The sequence below is a fragment of the Anoplolepis gracilipes genome, chromosome 10 (assembly GCF_047496725.1).
Source record: "Anoplolepis gracilipes chromosome 10, ASM4749672v1, whole genome shotgun sequence".
NCBI classification, from domain to species: domain Eukaryota; kingdom Metazoa; phylum Arthropoda; class Insecta; order Hymenoptera; family Formicidae; genus Anoplolepis; species Anoplolepis gracilipes.
The window spans coordinates 6,983,759-7,008,848 of record NC_132979.1 but is presented as its reverse complement, the minus strand read 5'-3'; the positions used below and the strand labels follow the sequence as shown (position 1 = coordinate 7,008,848).

The following is a 25,090-nucleotide window of genomic DNA, read 5'->3' as shown; positions in this document are numbered from 1 at the left end:
TATCATCTAGGTTAAGCAAATTATTATGAAACGTATGTTATTATAATAGATTAAGTCGTTACATAGAATAAATATTTGCGCACTAATTACAGCGTTTTGTTCTTATTCGCCAATTTTCTAAGTTAATTTTTATATCTTATAAGAGCTTATATTTCATTTCAATAATATATAATTATATAAAGCAAATAAAAATATGGATAAAATGAAATATGAAATTCAAACACAAACAATAATCGATATGAAAGCTCCTTGACGCGGAAAAAGTCATTTCTTCCTAGATTCAGGCGTTTTAAGAAAGAACCTGCGTCATTTTCTTCATGAAATAGCGGAGAAAAATCCTGAGAAGAGGCTCGAGCTGGCTCGAACTTGTCCGTAAGGCTAAACTAATTTGCTGCGCGAGGGTGGACGGTTGGAACCTTTAGGTGGGGTGACACAGGACCAGAACTATGGTCGAACGTGGAAAGAAATCGAGAGAGGGAAGGGGCAGGAAGGGAGCTCTAATATCACAGTGGTGGGGCACCGAATTCCAAGTGACCAGTAAAAGTGCCACCCCACGCGGACTTCGCCTCTCTCTCTTTCATCCCTTTTATCCCCCTTTTCTGCTTTTCTCTCCTCCTCGTCGTTTCTCTCCCTTTTCCCCGATGAATCCCCTTTCTTTTGCGCTTCGACACCCCCGCCCTTCCAACCCCTCAAAAGACCTCAGTGTTATCCGAGGGGAACTGTGAACTGGGGTAAAAGACTGCTTGTGCCGGGTCGCGAGGAGGACGTTCGTATTTTACGAACATATATGTGAGTGTGTATAAGTCGGGTATTTTTTTTTCAACGCACGTGTGTGCAGGTGCGTAACTTTGGAAGAGAAGGAAGTACTTTGACGAGAAGGAGCTTCAACAGTAATGGCTAGGCTTTATTCAGATCCCCGAGCTTTCAATGGAAACATTTCTTTGAATTCTAATAAATTTTATCATTTTTCTGCGAAATGTATGATATAACTAATAATGAAATAGAGCATATTTTAATAAAAATATAATGCAACTATGTTATATTTTTGTCTCCCTCTATTTTCAAAATATTACATATATCATATATAAAGTTTTTGATTAATTTTAATATAATTTTATCACAGTCATTTATGAAAAATTTAAAATTTTATATAAAAGTAATAAAGAAGAATTTTCTTTTTTATTAGTTCAGAAGTAGATATATATTCTTCCCTTCTTTTCTTTCTCCTTCGCAATATTCTTAAAAAGATTTAACTTTTATTATATTTAATTTTACTTTTCTCGTTTTTTTTCTGTCAACTTTTTTTACTCCAAATATTTTGAGCGACGAGAAACAATTATTTTGTTTAACAGTTAATAAATGTTCGAACTTAAAGAAACTTTTAGAAACAGAACACGAGGATGAGAAGTGATTTTCTCCTCTGTTCTCAGGAAAGCGTCGTCCCTGACTTTGAAAGAACGTGGGGGTGGCAGGCAGGCAGCCAGGCAGGCAGGCAGGGGGTTAACTCCGTGAGGGAGGGACATCGAATCGTGGAACATGGGGATGGGGGTGCGGCGCGGCGGCCGCGGCGGGCCGGAGGGTTGAATCAGCGCGGGGGTGTATGGGGGAATTAGTGGATGGTCGCGGACAATGTGGGGGATACTTTCTCATATCAAGTATGGCCGCCATCGTGGCACGATGGTCAAAACAATAGTAAGTAGCCGAGGCCGCGGGCGATCCTTCTTCTACTCTGTATCGTCGTCGCGCGCCGCCATGATATATACTTTTCTTTTTCTCTTTTCCATTTTCTTTTTTCCACCTTAATTATCGCCACCTCGCCATCGACAGCGCGCGATCTGCCATTATTCCACCCTCCTCCTCTCGGCTTTTCAGTGCGCAGTGAACAAAGTGGTGTTTTCGTCGCGTTATCGCCGGTCCAGGCGCTCCTCAGCGGTATTTAACAAATGGATAATAACGGAGGATCGGCGAGTCGTGATTTCCCGGAGTGGTTTTGCATTCGCGCTGCATCACGCTGCTGATCACGGTGAGCACAATCTCTCGTCCAAAAAAAAAAAGCACATATTATGACGCTACATATGGATTGAAATCAGAAAAATTTTGCTGCGTCGAATATGTTTTTCAATGTTACACACGTACGGTAGAAAAATTGTCTCACTATAATTAACACGAATGAGTTACGGTTTTAGCGCTGAAATTTTTAACGTCCACGATTAAACTAGCTTCGATCTTTATCTCTAAGTCCTTCAAGTTAGATCGAGAAATTAAAAAACAAAATATTTATAAATCGGTGAAGTGCCAGTTTCATTCGTTGCAATTGCGGAGATATTGTGAAATGGTAAAAATTATTGCATCTGTACTTTCGTGTAAAAATTTAATTTATAATACTCGATAGATTCTTCTTGATCACACGAAAATATCTTCTCACGAGTTAAAGGATTGTTATCAGGCATTTAACATTTACAATTGTTACGATCGAAAAAGATGACACGATAAAGCAAAGTGACAGGATTAAATAGGGCCGTTGAAACAATATTTGCGTTCGATACAATCGCTCGGTGATGGATTACGAAAAGAATTTCGCGTCTCTTAAGTTTCCGGATCTTTTCGCCGGAATAAGCACGATCTAGCGAATGCGCGAAACGACACTGAACCGCTCCCTCTTTGAGGGTGGACTAAGAGTACCGACCGACCGGTTACTCTCGCCGCGATGTCTTTTGCATGCGAATACTCCACGTGGTTCATCCGGCGACACGCATTGCGCAGATCCGACCTTTCGTGATCCCCACCTCTGTGAGCGAGAATCGCACCTTTTACCATACCGTTAGATTCATGTGCAAACCACCGAAAGGGGTTGACTGTCAATTCAGCTTTCGATACACCTTGTGATTTAAAACAATCTAATGTTATGTGATTTTCTTATCGCACACGTATGCACGCAGACTTAGAAATGATGATTGATAAGAAATTTATTTTAGAAAATTGCACATTTAATTTATACTTCCTAAATTATATTTTAAATGTAATTAAAGATCCTGCATTTTTAAGAAGATTCAGACTTTATATTTTTAAAAGATTAAAAACAAAGAAAGAATAATTTAAAAATAATCAAACCCCATCAAGTGCGATACAAAGAATTAAAGTTGTAAAAATACTTTCAATTTCTTTTTTATTTTTCCACGATACTGTGTCTTTTATATGTCGAATATAAATTATATTTGTATATGTATTTCTCATATGAAATACAACACAAGAAATATTAGTATAAATTTTAAGAATATTGCACACATTACATTTCCTTATATGTAGTGATATAAAATTAACTTTATCAGATTGTTAAATTAGATTAATTATTTTTTCTAAATTAATTTCTTCAGGAAAAACTTAATTGAAAAAAGAAAATATAATTTTGATAGATTTACAATCTTATTCTAGAGAATATATATTTGAGTAAAATCAAGAAACTTGCAGAAGATTTTGTTATAAAATTTACTCAAACGAGTAAAGAAATGTTTTCCTGGAAAATAAAGTTTTCCAATTCATGTGCCTTTTACTAGCTGCAGAGGATTATTGATTATTCATTCATAAATATTAAAAGATTATTTTATTGAAATATGTTACACTGTATGACATATCAAAATCAATTGTTTCATTTTAATTAACCCGATACTTTAGCGAAAGTAAAGTCACAATAAAGTCGGCCCATTGTCGAGAGACGAATCGCGCGTCGGATGGACATTTCAAGACATTGAAGAGAGGGTGGATGGGCGGGTGGATTTTCAGGACTGGCGCGATGATATTCGTCTTGTTTACGGGAAGACTTATGCGCGTGTGCGAACCGCCGAAGTTCGCTGCTCGATCAATAGGCCTTTACTGGAATCACACGTAAACGGGACTCGTGTGTATCCGCACACGCCCACGCGGAACGCGCGTGCGAGCGCATATGTACGCACACGCGTACGCGTAGATATAAGTATACGCGTGTCACACAGCGAACCAATCCACGCGAAAAGTTCGCGCGAGCTTCTCTTTCGACTTTTTTCTAAAGGACAGTTTCAAATCTTTCATAATTCACTGTTCATATCCGCTATCGACCTCTTTCTCTCTTTCGCTCTCTAAACCTGTGTTGATATCTCCGCTTTTATCGCTTCACCTTACGTTCGATTGATTTTGTTTGCTTTTGTCGACCTGCTTTCATGTTTCTTTTAATTAGATTTCATACTATACGGTATTTTATTTTAATAAAAAAAAAATGTTGGAAAGATATGTAAAGTTTAAGTTTAAAAAATAGGTATATATAGTATAGATTATTAAACTATTTATTTAAATATATCATACGCTTCGATAGAAAAAAAATTATTATTCTCTTAAAATTAGAAAATTTAAGTATCTTTTTGCTAATCTCGTATGATTGGATTTCCCACAAAGCGCGATTAAATTAATAGCGCACACTATTGTAAAACGATTATTATATAACATATTATTCATCGTTCAAACTTTACATTTTCGAGTCACTTCATATTTTATATTTGTTAAAAAAAATTAAATCCCAGTCAATTTTTATTACTGTCGTTGTGAGATTGCACGTTGCAACAACGGGAGCAGCTGTGAAAATACATTCGATATGCGCTTATCCATTATTTCGTGAGAGTGCAACGTTGTTTGTCATTCCACACTCCCACATCGGCGCACTATCCGCACAAATCAAAAGAAATCCAGCAAATGCGATATACGCGTACGTAATATTACAATGCTCTAGGCATCGTTGTTCTCCGCATCTCTGACATAACGTGTTTTCCCAATACCCTTTCGCGAACGGCGAACCACCCCTCTCGCGAATCGGATCACCACCCCTCTCTCTATCATTCATCCAATTTCGGTGGTGAATTTCCACAATGTCCCCGCGCGAACATACGGGCCTATTTACACGTATTTTTGGAAAATCTGTCAAACGTTGCGTTGTAGAAATATACGGGTGTCGCAGAAATCCCCGTCCCTACCCGATCTCTCTCGTGGTTCTGCCTATCTCTCTTTTACGTGCGTCAACGATCGCTTTACAACCCTCCCGTAATCCATTTTCCATCCCGTTGACATACATGTGCCAATTGTGTTATTGCAATAACCGTTATGTAATGTAATAATTGTTCTTTTTAGACAAATTGAAAATGAAAAATAAATCCCCGAGATAATTATTGCACAGGCTTAATATATCGCGTGTGTATTGATTTAAGAGTATATCTTTTAAAATAATGCATTTTATTCAATTTGATAAAATTGTAAATTACCTTTGAGATACGGATAATTGTATACATATATTTCAAAATAATAAAAATATAGAATGCTCATAATTTTCTAAAATATACTAAATTAGAAGATTAATGTGTGAATATGGTTTATCAGAGAGTTTATATATGTATATAAACTCTCTGATAAACAATAAGAAACAAATTTTAACTATATATAAAAAAATTGCAAATTTAAAACAATTTAATTTCTAAACATAGAATAAATAACTAAAATATATAAAAATAAAATATATATACAGTATCCCAATATACAGTAATTCATTGGATCTTTTAATAACAAATTCTCTGACTAATTTCAAAGTGATTTTTCGTCAGTGAAAAAATCAAGAAAGGGCATTATTTTTTGCAAATTGTTAATTTTTGCCATATGTTTTTGTAACTAGCAAAAAACCTTAAATTAAAATTCTATTTAGTAAAATTTTATTCCTTTTAAAATTAATTTTAAAAAAATTTAATTCTTTTTTTTAAGTCTTTTAACTCTACAATATTTAGATCCATTTGCGAAAAATTCTTCTTTTTCAATCACTTATAACTTAGAAATTATAGATCGACAATTTCGCTGACAAAAGTTTGTTTTTAAATTAGGCAGAAAATCTTTTATTAAAAAGACATTTGTTGGTTTCAGAACACCTTACATATATATATATATATATATATATATATATATATATATATATATATATATATATATATATAATATCTACTATATAAAATCTTGCTATATTTTACGTAAAGAAAAAAGTTGCGAGGGAGGAGCGAAAAAATGGCATCTGATAAATACATGAGATCGCGCGGTTATAGATAAATGTAATAAATATTATTTAATGTTACATTATATACAACAACGCACTATGTTGCGTAAAAAAAATGATAAAAGAGATAAAATGTTAAATATAATAAGAAATAGAATGTTAATATTTTTATCGCTCGAGAAATATTATTTCAAAGTGGATACGTGCGCGCGATCTTATACTGCTAGTGCTCAGATAATTCCGGAAATCATCTACCACAGAAAATGCAGCAAAACGCAGTGCTAGGTATGATGTAGGGTGGGGAGATTTGTATCGGTCTCTAAAGGTGGTAGGGACGTAAAAACGGCATGACAGGCCCTTCATAGGGCATCGTGCCTATATTTAACAGTAACCTGGCAGAATCCGAAAGGGCGTGTACTGCCGAGGGTCGCGGATCAGGCACGCGAATACCTGATCTCTCGGTTAAAGCACGTTTGATACACCGTCTCACTTCCATGTCTCTCCGACAATTTCCTCGCGTTTGCGCGTCTTAATTCTATCCGGCTATTATTTCCACACTTCATCGATTTGACGTAGATCGATATCAAATATAAGATTCTCAAGTGGCGCGAGACGACTTTTCAACGACCTGTTCTCGCGAAAAGGAAAACCCAGCGACGATGCGAAAATGGAAATACCCACGCACGTGACCAGTGACATCCGAGAGCCGCACGATTTATTTAATTGTGACGTACAACGACACTCTTGACAGGAAGACCAGACAATTATCCTGTTGTAAAATGCGGACTGTTTCGAGTTTGCAGTACAGGCGAAGTTTTTGTAACCGAGATACGTGACGAAGCTACGCTAATGATTTACGACAATGTACGGTTTTCGAGATATCTCGTTTCGACATCGGAGCAATTTTCATAATTCATCATGAAACGAAAAACGATTTGAAACACGAGTATCTCGCGGGTGAGAAACTTAAGTATAAATTGTGAATAATATTCCTGTGAACATCGCAAACATTTAACAGAAATATTTTATTAACATTAATTATAACTTACAATAAAAAACTAATACTACATGTATAATAATATATTAAAAAATAATATATCATAATAATATATCAAAAAACAATACATAAAAAATAAATATGTAAATTAATAATTATTAATAATTAAATTTTACACCTAGTAAAAATTACGTAGTATAAGATCACAGAAAAATAAAAATCAATAAATTTATGCAATTGTAGGTTTCTTCCCCTCTGCTACATTAACGATAAAACAGGCAGCCTACCTATAAGAATCATTAAAATGTTTCCGAGTTTGTGCACGTACGGCTCACGCGATCTTTTCTCACGCGTGTATCATGCACGACTGGACATAATGGCAGATATCGTTGAGAGTTCACTAACCGCGTACCGTTCACTTGCATTCGCGATACGAAGCTGTCATCCTGAATTAGTAATTATGTCGCGCTTCTGAAATGCATATTCGTACTATCCTCCGAATTCTCCGAATGCGTGGGGTGGATGAATAATATGAGTCATGGGGGGGTGCTCACTCTCTTCCCCCTTCCCTCTCCTTCTTCGAGACCGCATGTCCATCGCGAGCGAGGGTGTCCCGTATCTCGTTCGTCAAGTTTCGCATGTGTCTTTCAGCAGCACGAAGTGCTCGTTAGCCGACCCCAACCTTCCAACCCCCCAAACTCCATCGAGTGAAATTATTATCATCTTTCTGCCGAATTAATATCGCCTTCTATGAACATTCGCAATCTTCTGTGCTCGTGAAATAACGTATTCGAAATGTTAAAAATATTTCTGGATTAAACATCGAATATACTAATATAAAATTAGATAAATTATACAATCGAGTAAAAAATAATTTTCTTAGAAAAAAAAATTAGTGCAAGTTTAATAAATTATAATAAATTTTTTTATAATTGATTGCACATACGTGACATAAATTAGATGTACAAATATTTAAATATTTATAGATATATGAAATTTTTCCGTGAAATATCATTTTGATTATATGTGAATTTTGTATTGTACATATATTTAAGTGTATTTAATTTTATCCATATTAAATTTATCACGCGTCATAGTTGTTAATGCCAACAGCATGCTATTCGGTAAAACTGTATACTTTTGAAAGATAACCAAAATTTGAAGTATAAACAATATGTATCAATTCAAAGTTACATACCGTATATTATTAGGGAGACAAGTATTTTGACAAATGTTTTGCTAATTGACAAAAACGTAGGATTATCAATACCATAGTCAAAGAGATTATTTACATACTCTTTTTTTCTTTTTCTTTCTTATACAAATAATTTTTCTTTAAATCTACATAACCAATTAATCAAGATAATTTATTCTATATTTTTATTGCTTGTTTTTTGCAAAGAATTATTTTTTTACTACTTGTATCATGATTTTTCAGATATTCTTTGTATTAAATATATATAATAGATATTATAATATTATTGAGAGGTAATATATATATATATATATTATAATTATATAAGTGCGAATAAAATTAATTATATAAATTTATTATATATTATTTTGAAACTACGTTGAAAAAATAAGAAAAAAAAGAATTGTTTAATAGAAGAATTTTCGCAAAGTTTTTAAATTAAAGAGAGAAATTTGTCTGTTTTTTGCCAGACGGGCAACATCGAAGGGGGCAAAGCGGGCTGCGGGTCGCGTGATCCACCGAGATGTCATCGAGCATGACATCGTCGTCGCACGAGCCGACGACGATGATGGCCGAGGCGGAGCTGGACAGCGACGGTTCGAGCTGCGGCGAGCGCGACACGTGGAAGCGCATCCGCGGCGATTCCGATCTCGGTGTCGGAACGAAAAAACGTCGGAAACAAGCCACACCGGTAAGATTCTCGTCAAGTATAGCGACAAGCGCGTACGAGGATACGTGCGAGGACGAGCGCGAGGACGAGGATAGCGAAGGTAAGCCGTCATCACGATCGCCGTTGCCGAGCAACGAACACCATCATCAGCACCATCACCATCATCAGCCGTCGTTGAAAGACGAGAATCTCAACAACGAGTTCCGTTGCCAGCACTGCGGCCGGTTCTTCGATAGCGACGAGACGCTCAATGTCCACGTGGACGGCGAACACGGTGGCGCGAATCAGGCGACATCGGGCGTCACCGTCAAGATAGAACCGGCGCAGCAGCTGGATCAGACTAATGATGGTCCTGTTAGCCTCCTAAGCGTCAAAAACTTCGCGACTACGTGGCTGGCGTCCGGCAGTCAGCAACACGTGCAATCGCAGACGCAGATGCAATCGCAAAGCGAGGAATCGTGGTCGGGCGGTCCGGTTAATCAGATCGTCACAATGACTAATCACTTGCAGGCGCTCTCGGGTTTTCCTAGTACTCTCGCGCAGTATCTACCCTTACCGGCTTTTCCCCTACCCGATCCCCAGCAAGTTCCAAGATCCTCCCTCGGTCCGGTGCCGGTCAAGATTTTTAATCCCGACGCGTACTGCGACATGTGCAACAAAGAGTTTTGCAACAAATACTTCCTGAAGACGCACAAGGCCAACAAGCACGGAATTTACGTAGATTCACCGGCGCCGAGCGCAACTATGGACGCGGCTAATGTGTTCGGCGCCACGAACTTCCTTGCAGGTAACACGAATGTAAAGCTAGAACCACCGACGACCCCGCCGCAGAAACGCTTCCGCAACGAAGAACCTGCAATAAAGAAGCAAAAGCAAAAAAACGAGTTATCGATAGATCAGCAGTCGGACGGTCCACAGATTTCTCTGTCGCAGAACGAGGAGGATCGGGAGACGCCGCGCGACAGTCCCAGTGGCATGGAGGCGCTTCTTAAACAGGAATACGGCATCGAACAGGAAGATGCTACCTTTATGCCGGCTCCTAGGCACCTTTCGCCTCACTCCATTCAGCAGGCGCGCGACTCCGGTTTCAGCGCCGATCTCCTACGTCGTCTGGGCGTCTTAAATCCCGAGGCGTTTTGTGAAATCTGTTGCAAAGAATACTGTAACAAATACTTCTTACGTACGCACAAGATGAAACGACATGGTATCGTTGTACAAGACAACGAGAAATCACCTGTCAATCCCGGCACGGCCGCTACATGGCACCAAGTGCAGACCAGTCCGCTGAATCTTATCGTGACCGATACTACCGCCGCGTGTTCGGAATCCAGTGATCGCATCGGCGAAGAACATGAGTGCAAATCTTGCGGTATTCGCTTCCAAACGGTCGGTCTATATCAGGCGCACTGCAAGAAGATACACGAGGGCGAGGAGTATGGTACACCGAAACAAGAATATGATTTAGAAAATTCTGATCAGCGTACCGATTCGATCTCGGAAGATCTTCAAAAACTACAGACGATGATAATGCAATTGAATGGTTTAGATTCTGCCAAAGGATTATCCTGCACCATCTGCGGTAAAGAGTGCGACTCAAGGTCGGCTCTACGCGTACATATGGCGACCGAACATGGTGTGACCAATGATGAAATTTCGTCGCCGCAAGAGACGTCGCCCACCCAGATCATTTCGACTATTTTCTGCACTCTGTGCGAGAAAGATTTTCCCAGCCAGGAAGCTCTAAGGAGACACATCAGCGAAGAACATCAACCTGTCGTATCCAGTGTTATTACGCTACCGACATTTCCGCCAACGATAATCGCCTCTTCTGCCAGTTCGACACCTAATCAGATAACAACTAATCAGATTTCAAGCAGTCAACCGACGACGACGATGACGACGATGACGACGATTATGACGACGACGACGACGACGACGACGACGACGACGACGACGATGACGCCGACGGAGAAGAAGATGACGTCACTGACGCCTACGTCCAGCTATTGCGAAATATGTAACAAGGAGTTATGTAACAAGTATTTTATGAAAACACACATGCAACGAATGCACGGCATCGAAATCGAGAATGGCGCGCAGATCGGCGGTGTTATTTGCAATATTTGCAACAAAGAGTTGTGCAGCAAATACTTTTTACGCGTTCACAAACACAATACCCACGGGATTGTCGATGAGAACACGTCGTTGGCATCAACGTCGAATAAGCAAGAGTCTTACGACGCTTCCGGCACGGAAGATTCGGTATTGAAACAAGAACTGGGCGATCTTAGTCACAAATATTTCATTCACTTCACCGAGGTGTGTCCGATATGCAGTCGAAGGTTTCGCAGTATCAAGTGGTTGAAAGCCCATCTGATGGGTGATCATGGCAAAGTTGGAATTGACAAATGGCGTGAAATGGAACAGCAATATCAAGAGACCCCCAGAACCAGCGGCAAAAGCATCGCTCCGGTAAAGAACATTCAACAAACGTCGAGTCTAAAGATACCGAATGGCTTTGAGATTGCTCAGCAAGTCAAGCCGACCGATTGCAATCTGGGAAATCAGGTGTTGTCAAATCTCTTTGGTTCTTCGTCCGACGAGCATCAACTCAAAAACTATCGTTGCGCCTACTGCAACTTTGCGACCTCCGTGCTGCCGTTACTTTTCCTTCACGAGCGATCGCACATAAGTTTTCAGGAAAACGTTGAAGGTGACCGGCCGTTGCAGTGTCCGATCTGCTTCCAGGACTTCCATCAACCAGAATTACTTCATCAGCATCTACTTGCTAAGCATCAAGTGCCCACCTTGCTATCGCAATTCCCGCATCCTTTTCTGAATAATATGAGATCGGATGTTGACGTGAAGGCGAGCGACGTTAAAAGCAAAACCGATCAAGATACGAAGGACAACCGAGCGGGATGCAGTCCGCAGATCGATCGAAATATTCCCGAGCCCGCGAACAATCAACGGCAGGATGACACCGCCGTGCAGGTGACTGCTCATGGCGCGTACAAGTGCGCTCAGTGTGGCTACGCGACGACGAATTTAAATCGAATCAAGAAACACGTGCGGAAAGATCACAAAATGATCGGCGATCCGACGGAAAGCGTGATCGCCGAACTCACTAAGACTCTGAAAGACGTGGCGAATAAGCAAAAGGTACCGGCCTGTTATGCGATGCCGCAGGACATGAATTCGAACCCTGATAAAACCATCATGCAACCGTTCCTGATCGAGGAACAAGATTTGATGCAGGCTGGTGCCGAGTCCAGCTCGACCAAGAGATTCGCGCCAGCTCTGGTCTACTTGCCAGTCAAGTCCAGAATCAGCAACGCCTTGTCCGCTTCCTTCACCCTCACCCCCGCCTGAGTTTAGATTTTTATCGTATTCGCCTCGTATTTCCGCATCTTGAAAGTGCACGAGCGATAGTGTCTACATCTGCGATCCGAGCACATGGTATCGATTCCTATTTATTGTGCGAGACAAGCGGCAAGTGTTATTTGCACCGTAATATTCTGACGTTTCACTCATTTATTTTTACGTATTTTTCGCAGTTTTTACAAACTCCATTATTATAGATTAAGCAAACTCTCTGATTTCATATTGCGAACTGGTAAAGTGAAAAAGATAGTCGAATTCACGTTATACCAGTCAAATGCTTAATAATTTATCTTTTCAAAGCTAATTCTGTATTATTTTAAAGAATTATTTTCAAATCGTTCGGGGTCTGAGAAAATATTCATTGAAGGAATCATTTTTCGTAAATACATTTCGAAAAATTTTGAATTATTTTTCTTAGCCGTTAATTAACCTCGGAATTAATTTTCTTTTATTGCGTAATGTTCGTAAGAAGAAGATAATCTGACGGTATTTCGTTCCAAGAAGTTTGTCGTCACGATGCGAAGTTGTAAAATTTCATGACACATTATCGACCCGTACATAAAATACGTGGAGATCATTTTAAAACATAAAGGAATACAACTACTTTACCGCGCAATTTTATTTCAGAGTAGTTTGAATAATAACGAGATTTTATACCGATCGACGAACGGTTTTCTTCGAAAAGAGAATACCTCCCCCAAAAAATAACGAGACGAGATTGTTATTATTGTTCTAAGTAGAGGAACATACTCGTTATATATATATTCTTGTAAATACTTACTCATAACTAATTAAAAGCACGAACGGGTGATCGATAAAGTTCCTATTTTAATCGCGATAAACTCTCTTATATCGGGAGCCTTTATTTTCTTTGCTCTCTCAAATTTTAACTTTTTTGCTGAATGAAAAAATTAAATGTAAAATCAAGCATAATTGTCCGATTGACAATTAATTAATAAATTATTTTTTACTTTTTCTTTCGCGACTATTCTAGTCAATATTATATGTATACATAATATTTACGCGTAAAAAATGAAGCAGAGAGTTTTTAGAGATAAACAAAATTTAGAGAGGTATTTATTATATATATATGTATGTATATATGATAAATATAATTCTAGATGCTAGATCTCTAGTACGCTAGACTTCGGAAAATCGGTGAAAGGCGCTAATTAAGCGCGACAACTAATTATCGTCGCGACGGCCAAAAAGGCGATAATATGATTTGATATAATGATTAACAGAGCATTGAATATCAATGTGCAGAGAGAATCGCCAACCAACTCAGGGGTGGACACAGTATAACCCGCAACAAAAAGTACAATCGTATACACAGCCAACACATTACATAGACTTTAAATAACTTTTAAATATAATGATGATATAGCGTGTGTCTCGTAAATGTTCCGCGGATATCAATATAATATGATCGGCCTCCTCTATTTTAGAGAGGCCGCGAACAGACCAAGCTCGATCCACGAATATTTCACGAACAACCTCCAATTTATATATATATATACGATCTACATATTAAAGTTATAAAGAGCACACTCGGATTTTTAACTAAGAGTTATCTAGTCTAGTCGATAAAAAAAAAAAAAAAAAAAACGCGAAGAGACGTCGAGTTCGAGATAAAAGTTCCTGCCGATAACTGTTTCGAACCTCGTGCCTTTGCAGTTTATATAAACCCGCGAATTACCTCGCATGAATTATCACGCAGATCTCGATAAAATATCCCATGTAACAGTCTGATCCGTGTTACGATTATAATAAATAAGTTTTCTATCGGGTATACTTTCTCGATTATATCGTGTAATAGTCGATCTCTTCTACTCGACGCAATTAAAAAATAATTACAAAATTATTCCATCTTGAGGATAACTGAATAATTGTTTCTCAAAAATGTTATATGACAATTTTATAACGCACAATATTCATGAAATTAAAATTTCTTTTCACAACATAAAGTAATATTTTATATAGATTATTGTATTTCTAAAAAAATTTTTTTCATAAAAAAAATAAGACAAAAAGTATTTAAATCGTACGTTCTTGTTTTTAAAAAATTAGAAATGTAAATTATTTGGAAGCCAAGTTACAGAGTTTCATTGAGTTATTTTTCTACACGAATTTGGATTATTTCTTTGGCAACGGTCAAGGCCCGGATTCGCTTGAAAAGACAGCTGCGGTCAAATGCACGTTGACCATACTCTCGATAGCGAAGCGTGCAGCCGTTCTAACCTGCTTAGTTTCCCAAAATATGTTCCTCGCATCGCACCGGTATATCCCTCGGCGATGAACAAACATGTATTTCCGCCCACGCAATCGTTGCCCTCGTATCGTGAAATAATAATGCTGCTTACTCATAATCAGTTCAATCATTGCCCAACGAAATATTGTACATGAATATTTTTATTTCTAAAATATTGGGAAAGTTATTAAAAGAAAGAAAGTGCTGTAAATTTTATTCCTTCTATTTACGTTTTTCTAATCTTTCTAAAACAAAAATAAAATACAGTATAAACTATGAGGTAAAATAAATATGCGATGGACAAGAAGCATCTTAAAAATTGATTAAAGTATAGATTATATTTTTGAAAGTAAATTATATACTTTGAAAAATAAATAATTGTGAGAATTTAACTCGAATAACAAATAGTGACGCACGAAAGGGATGAATTTATGCGTCGTAAAACTTTGGACAATTCTTCGTAAAATGAATGTATCGCGAATAATGGATGACACAATAAATAATTGCGATCGAGTAGAGACGCATCGATTCCCAGTGAAATGCAACATTCGCCGCTCATCGTAATGCGAATTCGGTCGCTGTCAAAGACGGCAATAATTTATTCCGAGCGATTTCCATTCCCCGAACTGCTTTTTGTCTCAAAGGCCATAAAAGTTTTCCCCGCGCGCGCAGCTGAAATTCGAGAACCGCGTCATTTAATGGAGCGCGCACCCCGAAGGGCCGGCCGTTGCCGAAAATTCATCTGAATTAGTATGCGCGCACGCGTGCATTAACATACCTTAGGGGAGGAGAGAGGCGATCGACTATTACACAAATCCATCCGAGGGAGTGGGAAAAAGGAAGAAGCGGAAACGTTGTCGAACGAAGGGAGAAGGAGCGATTTTGGTTGGGGAAAAAACGAATTTTTAGACGGCATTGTCGAACTAGCGAGATGGGTCCCCCACATCTGGTTTCCCCTCCGCCCCTCTAGCGAGAAGGTCAGAGAGGAGAAAAAAAGGTCGCGACCTTGACGAGGATTTTTCCGAAAATGTTCGAGAATTGAAACTCGGAATGGGAAGAGGAAGGCGCTGCCCTTCCCCCTCCTGTCCCCGATTTACCCGGCTCGCCTATTCTTCTCGTCCCACGTGCGCGACGCGCGGTGACACATGCAAAACGGCTATCTCCACCCCGCTCTTAATTGCGAAGCCCATGCAGATACGCGTATTGTGCATTTAATGGCCCGTGCGCGGCGCGTTACGCACGGGGGGATACAGATTTTAATTGTTATCGAGAGAGCATACATACAATATATACATACATACAATATATACATACATACAAAGGGGGAGGTGGATAATAAATCCGGGCATCGCCGGGTAAATCATGGTTTTTCGCGCGCGTGATTGCGATTCATTTCCGAATAATAACGAGCGTGCTCGTGATAGACGCGAGATAATTTTTTTGATGCTTTGGTAGAAAAGGGCATAAATTTCGAAATGAGATAAAATATCAAAAAATTCTTGTATCCATTATATACGAGATATTATTGGACGCTAACAACGATATTTGACGATGAAAATAATAAATAAAAAAAAATGATAGTTTTATCATTTTTAATATATTATTTGAATGTTTAATTTCAAGAATTTTCTATATACCACTTTAAATTATAAAATCGAGTAAACTTTCGCTCTTTTTATCGAACATCAAAAATTTATTCGCGTGAAATGATTTTCCTTTATTGCGGAAAATTGAAAACTAGTTCTAGTCGCATCGACATTGGTGGTTGAAAATTAAATTTCCTCTTTTGCTATTTATATTATATTTAGACTTATAATTTAACGAGAGGGTATTGGACGGGCGCTGATTGTAATCAGTTAATTACAAATGTCGACGTATGCCGAAGCCGATAAGAGTTAAGATCATAACAAAGTTCTGAGAGAAGTCTTAGCGACTCGCATGCCCGAAATCAGCATTGCCTTTGTAACATATAATTGAGCACAAAATCAAAATTTTACCCGTAAACCAAACGAAAAAACATAAAGTATATATATATATATTGTTCATTGATATATATAATTAATTATATTAAGAGCGTCGTAGACTAAATACACATTTCAGTATGTGAATAATGCAAATGAGAATTACGTACAGTAGAGTCTTGTTAATTTTGGTCTTCTTTTTTGGAAAGATGAAAGTGAAAAATTCTTGGAAAATAAAAATTAACAGAGCCAAATTTAAGGAGACTCTATTGTAAATACCTACGTGTACATCGTGTAATCCGTGTAACTTTGGATGCATACGAGCGTACGCGTTCAACAAACCTACGATATAGAACGTATATTTCGTGAAATTAGAGGAATTAATTAATAGTCTAGTCATTTTGGAAGCGATTTACAATTCCTATACCTGATCTAGTCACACGATCTAGTCACATCTAATCAAGGCAAAATATTTCGATTACAGCGTAATCAATTTGTCGTAACTTGACCAATTGCATATTTTTATATAAGACTACACGAAACGAGATACATTATTCTTATTATTTTACATTTTATATATATTTATATAAAAAAGAATCAAGTAAAAACACTCACACATTATGCATACATACATATATATAAAATATCCATAAAGTAATTTTTTCATATTGTTTTTTCTATTTTAGATATAAAATTGCAATTTCCGATATTTTTAATGTCAAAAGTGGCTAATTAATATATATAATAATTAAATTTTCAAAAATTTAATTTACAAGATGGCGTAATGAATTTAAACATTTCTTTAAATTTTTTCTTGTGTCCGTAAAGAATGATCAGAAATCAATAAAATAATTCTTTTTATTTTTTAAGCTGATCAACTTCATATTACGCACATCTTTGTGTAATTTTTATAATTTCTGCAAAAATGGATCAAATTTTATTTTTATTTCTATGTATTTCAAAATCACATCGTATCAAATTTTTTCTTTTGAAAACGAAAAGCAATCTAAGGGAAAATGTCATTCAAAAAATTAAAAAAAATTTTTTTGAACTATTCTATTCTCCTCTTTTTCATTTACGTTTTAAGGCAGTTATAATCGTTATGATTTCAAAAAATTAGTCTTTTGATATCAAACCGCAATCTTTCATCTAAAGTGGGAAAAAATACGAAAGAGTGTTACTTACTTTGTAGACAAGCTGTATATTTATATATACAGCTAGTGTCTTATTTGCAATTATTTTTGTCTTAAGTTATTTATGATTAAAAGAGAATTTATGCAAATAAAAATTTTTTTTCCATCTCTTATTTATTTTTGTTTCTTGTCCTTTTTGTATTTAATTAATCTGCACAAATTTTATGTTTTTATAATTTCAGTGAGTCAAATTATCGATACCAGATAGTGAACCGTGTATATTAAAAATGATTGCCATGAATAAATATAAAGATCATTTTCCTATGTCTCGAATTAAAGCATCGAAATTCGAACTCGTCAAAATTACACTGGCTTGAAACGCTGGTTTTAAGATATCGAGTTACCTAATTCAGTTCAATGAGCGGTTGTTAGACCGTCGACTCGTCAGTTTTGTTTTTCAAGGGTGTCACTCCTAGGGTGCTTTTTTACTACAGTGACAAATGATATCTCAAACAAATTAAATTTGATAAATTGTACATACACATGCGCCTTACGTGTTTTTTTTTTTTTTTTTTTTTTTTTGCGTGTGTCAAGCAAAAGTTTTTTTAAATAGTAGAAAAACTAGCATTAGCCGAATGTAATTTTTATGGATTATTTATTTTATACAGAGTGAACAGAATGATAATGATATTTTAAAATTGTTGGACTAATTTATAAAATCCACTTTTATAAAAATAAAAATAAAAATAAAATTAATTAAGAGAAGTTAATACTATTAGTTTTTTTTTCTTAAAAAAATTAAGTGATTATGTTAGGATTGGTAAAACTCTAGAATCTTAATTAAGTTAGTTTATTTAATTAGTTATCTTTAATTGAAAAGCATCAAAATAAAAGTCGAAATTAGTTCGATTCAGTTCTGAAGAGTAAGTTTGGACAATGTATTACGAGAGATAGACTTAAGTATTTACTTAAAGTATAGGATAAATATTATTTACTCAAGGGTATAAGATAAACGCTTCTATCTAACAATTCATACTATATTTTATTTTGAGCAATATAATTTTAATAAAAATAATTTTTTTTAATATTATAAAAATTATTGAAAATGAATATGTCAGTTTTAACAAATATAAACATTTTAACGATAAAACAATAAAATTCAATCATATTTCGAATAATACAATATACAGTATCGATGATGGTTAAATTTAGACAAAAAATAGATATAAAGAATATATTTATTCAATTATATCTGCTATAAATAAATATAAATAAATAAAATTTTACAGGGTCTGTGCTTTATTCTGAGTCGCTCTGTATAAAAAAAAAAAAAAAGAAATAAAAATATAGTAAGAAATTCTGTCAATACTCCCTCGAGGTATTGTGTTATTTATAACTAAGATGGTGAACGATTCAAGATATTATTTTCCGATAACATAACGACGGACGCTATCGAACGAAGGAAAAAACGGGTACGATGATTTTCAATCAGAAGGAACACGAGGCGCTTGCGCTGTATAGAAGTTTTTCCTTTTATTTGATAGCCTGTGGAGAGTCGAGTCGGTTTGAAAAGGGAAAGCGGAAAGACTCGTTGCGTCTTGCTTGCGCGCGCGCATCGAGCGGCGACCGATGAGTAAATGACACACAGCTAAAACCCCTCTATACTCTGTGTAAACACACAGACGCGTGCACGTGTATACGGACTCGAAAAACGGATGTCCACCCGCGCCCACACACCCACACACCCACACACACATACACACATACACACACACGCACGCGCACACACACACACACATATATACGGTCCGGTGCGGGGGATATGTATAAAAATCAATAATATCTTGCGGTTTCCAAGAGCTCCGAAAACGAAGGAGAACGTGGCGCGAAAGTGGTGGTCTTTCGCCGTGTAGATACAAAGACGGAGGATATTTCGTTATCGTTCGTTATCGCGCTATAAAAAGAGCTGAGACTGTTGATCTGAACTCAAGAGATTTTATTGGATAAAATCTATTTGAAGAAAAAAAAAAAAAAAAAAAAAAAATATGAATCATGTATTTGCAAGAGACAAATGTATTGTGTATTTTGTCTGACAATGAGTTTAAAAAATTTTTTAAATACATTTAAATATTTTCTTTAGTATTTTTATCATTAAAAATATTTATATATTATTATTTATAATTTTCATATCTTTGATATTAAATAATATTGATATACATTAGTCAGCGTATCTGAAAAAAGCAGATATGAATTTAAGTACGTGACATAAAAGATTGATTACAAGATTCAAGCTAAAACTGCAGCCTATCTTTCAGATGGCTCAAAGATGGTCATTGTTTTTCTTGTTCCTTTCTTATGGATGTAGCATTCCACTATCGCAGAATACAATAATAACGATTGTTTTGTTTTATCATTATTTATTTACAAAAGAACGGCTGAACCGAGATCTATAGTAAACTTCAGAGAAAGCTATTAAACTGTTCACCTTCTCCCTCCACTCAATTCGGTCCACCTTGCTTCCCCCACTCATCAATCGCCATAGCCTGCTTATATCTCGACAAGGAAGTGGATTGCAATTATCAAAGTCTCCCTCTCAATCCCCCCCCTTTTCCCTTTACTCCTCCTTAGACTAGTCACTCTTCGACCTCGTTCCCCTGCGTTCACTTTCTTCCCCTATCGCCTTTCACTAACTTGTAGAAATTTTATCCTCTCGTAATAATTTCACCACTACCGTCACAACCATCACCACTACTGTCGCAGCAATTGCCTTCGCGTTTCCCGTATCTTTTTTCTTCGTCTTGAACTTCACCACGGTCGCAATCGATGTCTCGTACGATCAAAGAAATCCACGTGCCGAGACGAGGGTCAACGAAATTTTCCGCGCGAGAAAACTCGTAAAAACGCGACGGAGAACAGCGATTAAAGAAATAACTCTTCGAAATTTGAAAAAGAAAATTCTTTTGATGATGTCGAGTTTATTTATAACAGTTTCTAGGTAGTTTACACGAAGGATTTAATGCTATTTTACAATAATTTTTTAATATATTAATTTTATACATTAATACATTAATTTTAAATTTATATTTAATACATTAATTTTAAATATATTTTTAATAAAAAAAAATAATTATTTAATATTATATTTTATTTTTATTAATATAATATTATTTCATAAGAATAAGTAGAGAGATTTTTTTTCAAAATTGTTTGTCAGATAAACTACTTTTTTAGTTTTATAAATATTACTCTTTCTTTTTAATTTTCTTCTTCGAATCGTTAATTCAATTATTTCTTATTTTCATATTTTTCGTTTGCAATCTATGATATTTCTATAACTGCGCGATCATATTTAACCGAATATATAGCAATAAATATTGAATTATTTCAACGATGTCGTTAAATTCGATGGACAATAAAATCGTAATTCCGTCAAACGGTCGTCGGAGAAATCGTTGCAAACAACAGATGATGACATCGCAATGCTTGTAAGCAAATAACATTATCGCAAACAAGTATCGTGATTAATTTCACGTCCAAAATTATTAACTGATTAAATATTCTAATCGAAAAAGATCAAATATCTTTCAAAAGTTATTTTCAAATTGTTCTAGCCAAAACATTTGAATTTATTTTTAATTCAAATTTTTTAAATTAATTTTTACTTATGCATATGCGCGATTATTGAAATATATAAAAATATATGAAAAACATAAAAATATATAAAAAAAAAAAAAAAATCACACTCGTATTTCAATTTTATCCGATCAAATTCCAAATTTATTGTTGAACGAGCTCGACACATGTCTTGGACAATGAAATATCGGGCAAGCATAGGAAATGCAACATTTCGTAAACGTCGTTGCGCAAACCCATCGAATGAACCCTTCAATATAATGCAAAAAAAAAGTGATAAAAAAGAGCGAGAAACAGGGAATTGTTCCAGAAACCCTTTCACGGCTTTTCAGCTTGCGCCGCGAGTCACAGAAACGTTTCCAGTCGAGCGCTTCCACGAAAAGGGTAAAAGCGGAGAATCCGCGAAACAGGAATCGAGAAACGGCGAAGGGTTGAAAACGGGAGCATTGTGCCAGGGCTCTGTTCATGTGCACTATCGCGGACAGAAGAAAGATTAAATCCTCGCACACAACCCTTTATTTATTTAGCGCTCTGTCCACGCGCCGGGTGCGTGCGCGCTTTCCCCATTTCGACGGATTTCACCCCAAATTTTCAGCTGGCACATCTCCCTTTCTCCTAACCGATTTACACAATATTTTGGAAATCCTTTATAAGATTTCGCTCCTCTCTTTCTCCGTCTCCCTCTTCCCTTACTTCGTCGGCTTAACTTGCTATTGTTGGGTCTCGACGACCCCTATCGACCGGCGACGCCAGATGGGTGTAAAGCGCATCGATCGTGAAAAATCGGCGCAAAAAAAGTTTGTAAAACACCGCGGAATTCGTGAAATTAGGGTTGACGCCATATGAGTAGAATGTGAAAATATGGAAGGAGGGAAAAGCCCCGCGCGACACGTGTCGCGTTTTTTTCGTCCTTCTTTTTTAAGGCGCGGGAGAAAGGTGTGCTACAATAGTGAGAGAGTTACACTTTGAAGAACGTACAAAGAGTTGAAGTTTATTTGAGATTTCATTACGCAAGAATATGTGACTCTAGTCTCTCGTATAGATTTTTTCTATCGAGAGATAATTCGAGTTATCAAAGGAGATTTTTAAATTAATTTAGTTTATCGTACAGGATTCTTTTATCCTACTTGGAAATTTGATTATGGTAAAAGATAAAAAGATATTCTTAAAAAAAAAAAAAAAAAAAATGTTCTTTAGTAACAATAATTATTGATATAATAACAACAATAATCTACAGCAAAGTTGTAGATATTTGTTTAAACAAACAGATCTATAATTTTGCTACGGATATTTTTGCACAATTACGAATTGTAAAAAAAAATTGCTAACAATACAACGATTTGATCAGTTTCATGAGTCACTGTATAATAATTATCTTATCTGTCTACAAGAGAAAGTAAATTGTTTTATCTACATTCTCCATGGAAATCATATATTGATAGTATGTACTGTGTATCTATCTATATTATTTATTTAAAGAAAAATATAACAAAAAACAAGAAAAGGAAAACAAATAAATAACGCATAAAATTTCATAGGAGTGACACCCAGTGTTAAAAAGATATATATATATATATATATATCTATATATATATACATATATATATATATATATATATATATTTATCATTTCTTTTTCTTAGTTATTTACATTTTTTTAACTAATTTACATTTTTAAGATAATGCTTGCCAACGACAATTAATCGGTCATTTTTTTTTTTTTTTTTTTTTTTTCTTTAATAGCTTGGAAAATTACAGCTAGCATTTATATTGAATAACCGCGAGACAATAATAGCCCTTGAAAACGTTATACAACATATTTATATTTCATAGGCGCACAAAAAATATATAGAGTGTTAAAAGGAGAAAGTGTTTAATATTTTTTATGATGGTATAGTATACTTTTAAATTTTAAATTAAACGAGTCTTAGCTCACTACCGTATATTTTTCTAAATAAACTCTTTTACAGTCACTTTTATTTAAGTAAAAAATGAATTACAAGAGAGATTATATAAAATGACAATTTCACAATAATTTTTTTTTTTCCGTGAATCACATACATGTAATACATATAACATCGAGACATAAGAAAAAAATCTTAACAACAATCTATTTTAATCTTATTTTTATGAACGCTACATGAAGGTGTCTTTACATTTCCGATTAATAATTCTTTCGTACACCCAGTATAGACGCTAATATTGTAACAATGTCAGAATGACGCAACTGCGGAATGCCAATCCTCAGGAATCGCGTGGCTACCTCAGCAATGAATTTTTACAAAGTCATACGTCTTTATTCAGACATTTGCAAAGACGCGGAGCGCTCGCGTGGAAAAAAAAATGTCGTGGTTATCGCGACATTTATCAAAGATGACCTTGCGCGACGATGACGACTTTTGAAGGTCCGCGTCGCGTAAGAGAAAATTCAGTTCCTATTACATTGTAAACGGCTAGGTTCCTAAATTGAGCTTTACCGAGCGACACGTCAGGTTAGTCCGATCGGAATAGATTTGTTATGTCGAACAAAGCTGGCTCCGATAGAATTGGACCAACCGTATCGTATTCGCGCGCGCACATCGATATAATATGTAATTTAATCGATAAACGAAAGACGAGCCCCTTTCTTTAAACATACATGTATATGCATAAATAACATCGCTGTTTTATGTAATAATTGTATACAAAAAAATCATGTTGTTTTATATAAAAAAAAATATATATATATAGCTTTCCTTTTCCAGTTAATTGTACTGTTTGTTTTTCCAATGTAAAATATTACATTGAAAAGAGACATATGTATAAACATAATTAAAAATAACAATAAATGTATAACTTTTATATTAATCTTTTTTTTTTCAAAGGAATTTTCTTGCAAAAATGTTTGGTGTTTTTAATTTTTTGCATAAAATTTGATACGGGCTCTTCTTTTGCTTATCAAATTGACACAACAAATGTAATCGTCCGTGTGTGCGCGACGTTGTAAAATTAAATATTTTTTAGAGTAAAATTAAGTACTTTAAGAGGACGGCGTAGAATTAAGGTACGTAATACGTAACGCATATAAATGTACAATGTGTAAGTTTTGAGGATAATCAAAATTAGTGATTAAATCGATAGAGCGATTCCGCAAGAGGCCGATAAAAGGGTGATAGGTATTTAAATTAATACGATCGGTAAGCATCACGATTCAGGGTCCCCTAGTTACTTCTTTCCTCGACCGATGACGGGAATAGCATAATTAAACTTATCTACTGGAACAAGAAAAAAAGTACAAGTGCGAAGACATCGGGTCGATATATGACGAATTATTAAATATATATTTACCAAAGTGTGCATTAGAATATATACATAATAAACGACTACGAAAAATGTCATCGTAACTTTCGGTTATTTTACAGACGACTATTATGAGATGTGTGCAGTATAACATTATCGAGTGTAAGTTTTTATCGAAACGTGAAAGACTGTAATCACATAATAAACATATGTAACTAGTTTAATTTATAATTTCCGTCATATTTTTCGACATGATTTATCGTGCGAACATTCTTTTCTGGCTGATTAACGAAAATGAAAGAGTATAAATATATACACTGAAGATAAATAGCTAATATACAACTGTGCAAACGCTTGGCGAACATAATCAAATTAGAACAGATGTCATAACGTTTTAACCAATTATTAAAGCACCATATTTAATTTATAGATTTTGCGAATTTCAATAATAATAATAATTTTATAATATAACAGAAAAATCAGATATAAATAATTCTTTTGATTCTAATGTCGCTTAAAAATATCGACTATT

At 35.7% G+C, this 25,090-nt stretch overlaps 2 protein-coding genes across 3 annotated transcripts in view; one reads left to right on the top strand and one right to left on the bottom strand.

Annotated features, from left to right (window-relative positions):
* The window catches only part of LOC140670447 (solute carrier family 41 member 1), a 77,206-nt gene that overhangs the window by 17,262 nt on the left and 34,854 nt on the right, over positions 1-25,090 (bottom strand). The window lies entirely within an intron of this gene.
* LOC140670446 (uncharacterized) lies at positions 1,655-17,116 on the top strand. 2 transcript variants are annotated; one of them, XM_072901045.1, is made up of 3 exons: positions 1,655-1,692; positions 1,873-2,023; positions 8,718-17,116. In XM_072901045.1, exon 3 carries the CDS (start codon positions 8,771-8,773, stop codon positions 12,287-12,289), a length of 3,519 nt encoding a protein of 1,172 aa, XP_072757146.1. In that variant the 5' UTR covers positions 1,655-1,692; positions 1,873-2,023; positions 8,718-8,770; the 3' UTR covers positions 12,290-17,116. The 2 variants fall into 2 exon arrangements, with proteins under 2 accessions (XP_072757146.1, XP_072757145.1); XM_072901044.1 differs by having other exon boundaries at positions 1,668-2,023.

Excerpts from the sequence above, each read along its gene's own strand:
- LOC140670446 (XM_072901045.1), top strand. The coding sequence starts at position 8,771 with ATGTCATCGAGCATGACATCGTCGTCGCACGAGCCGACGACGATGATG.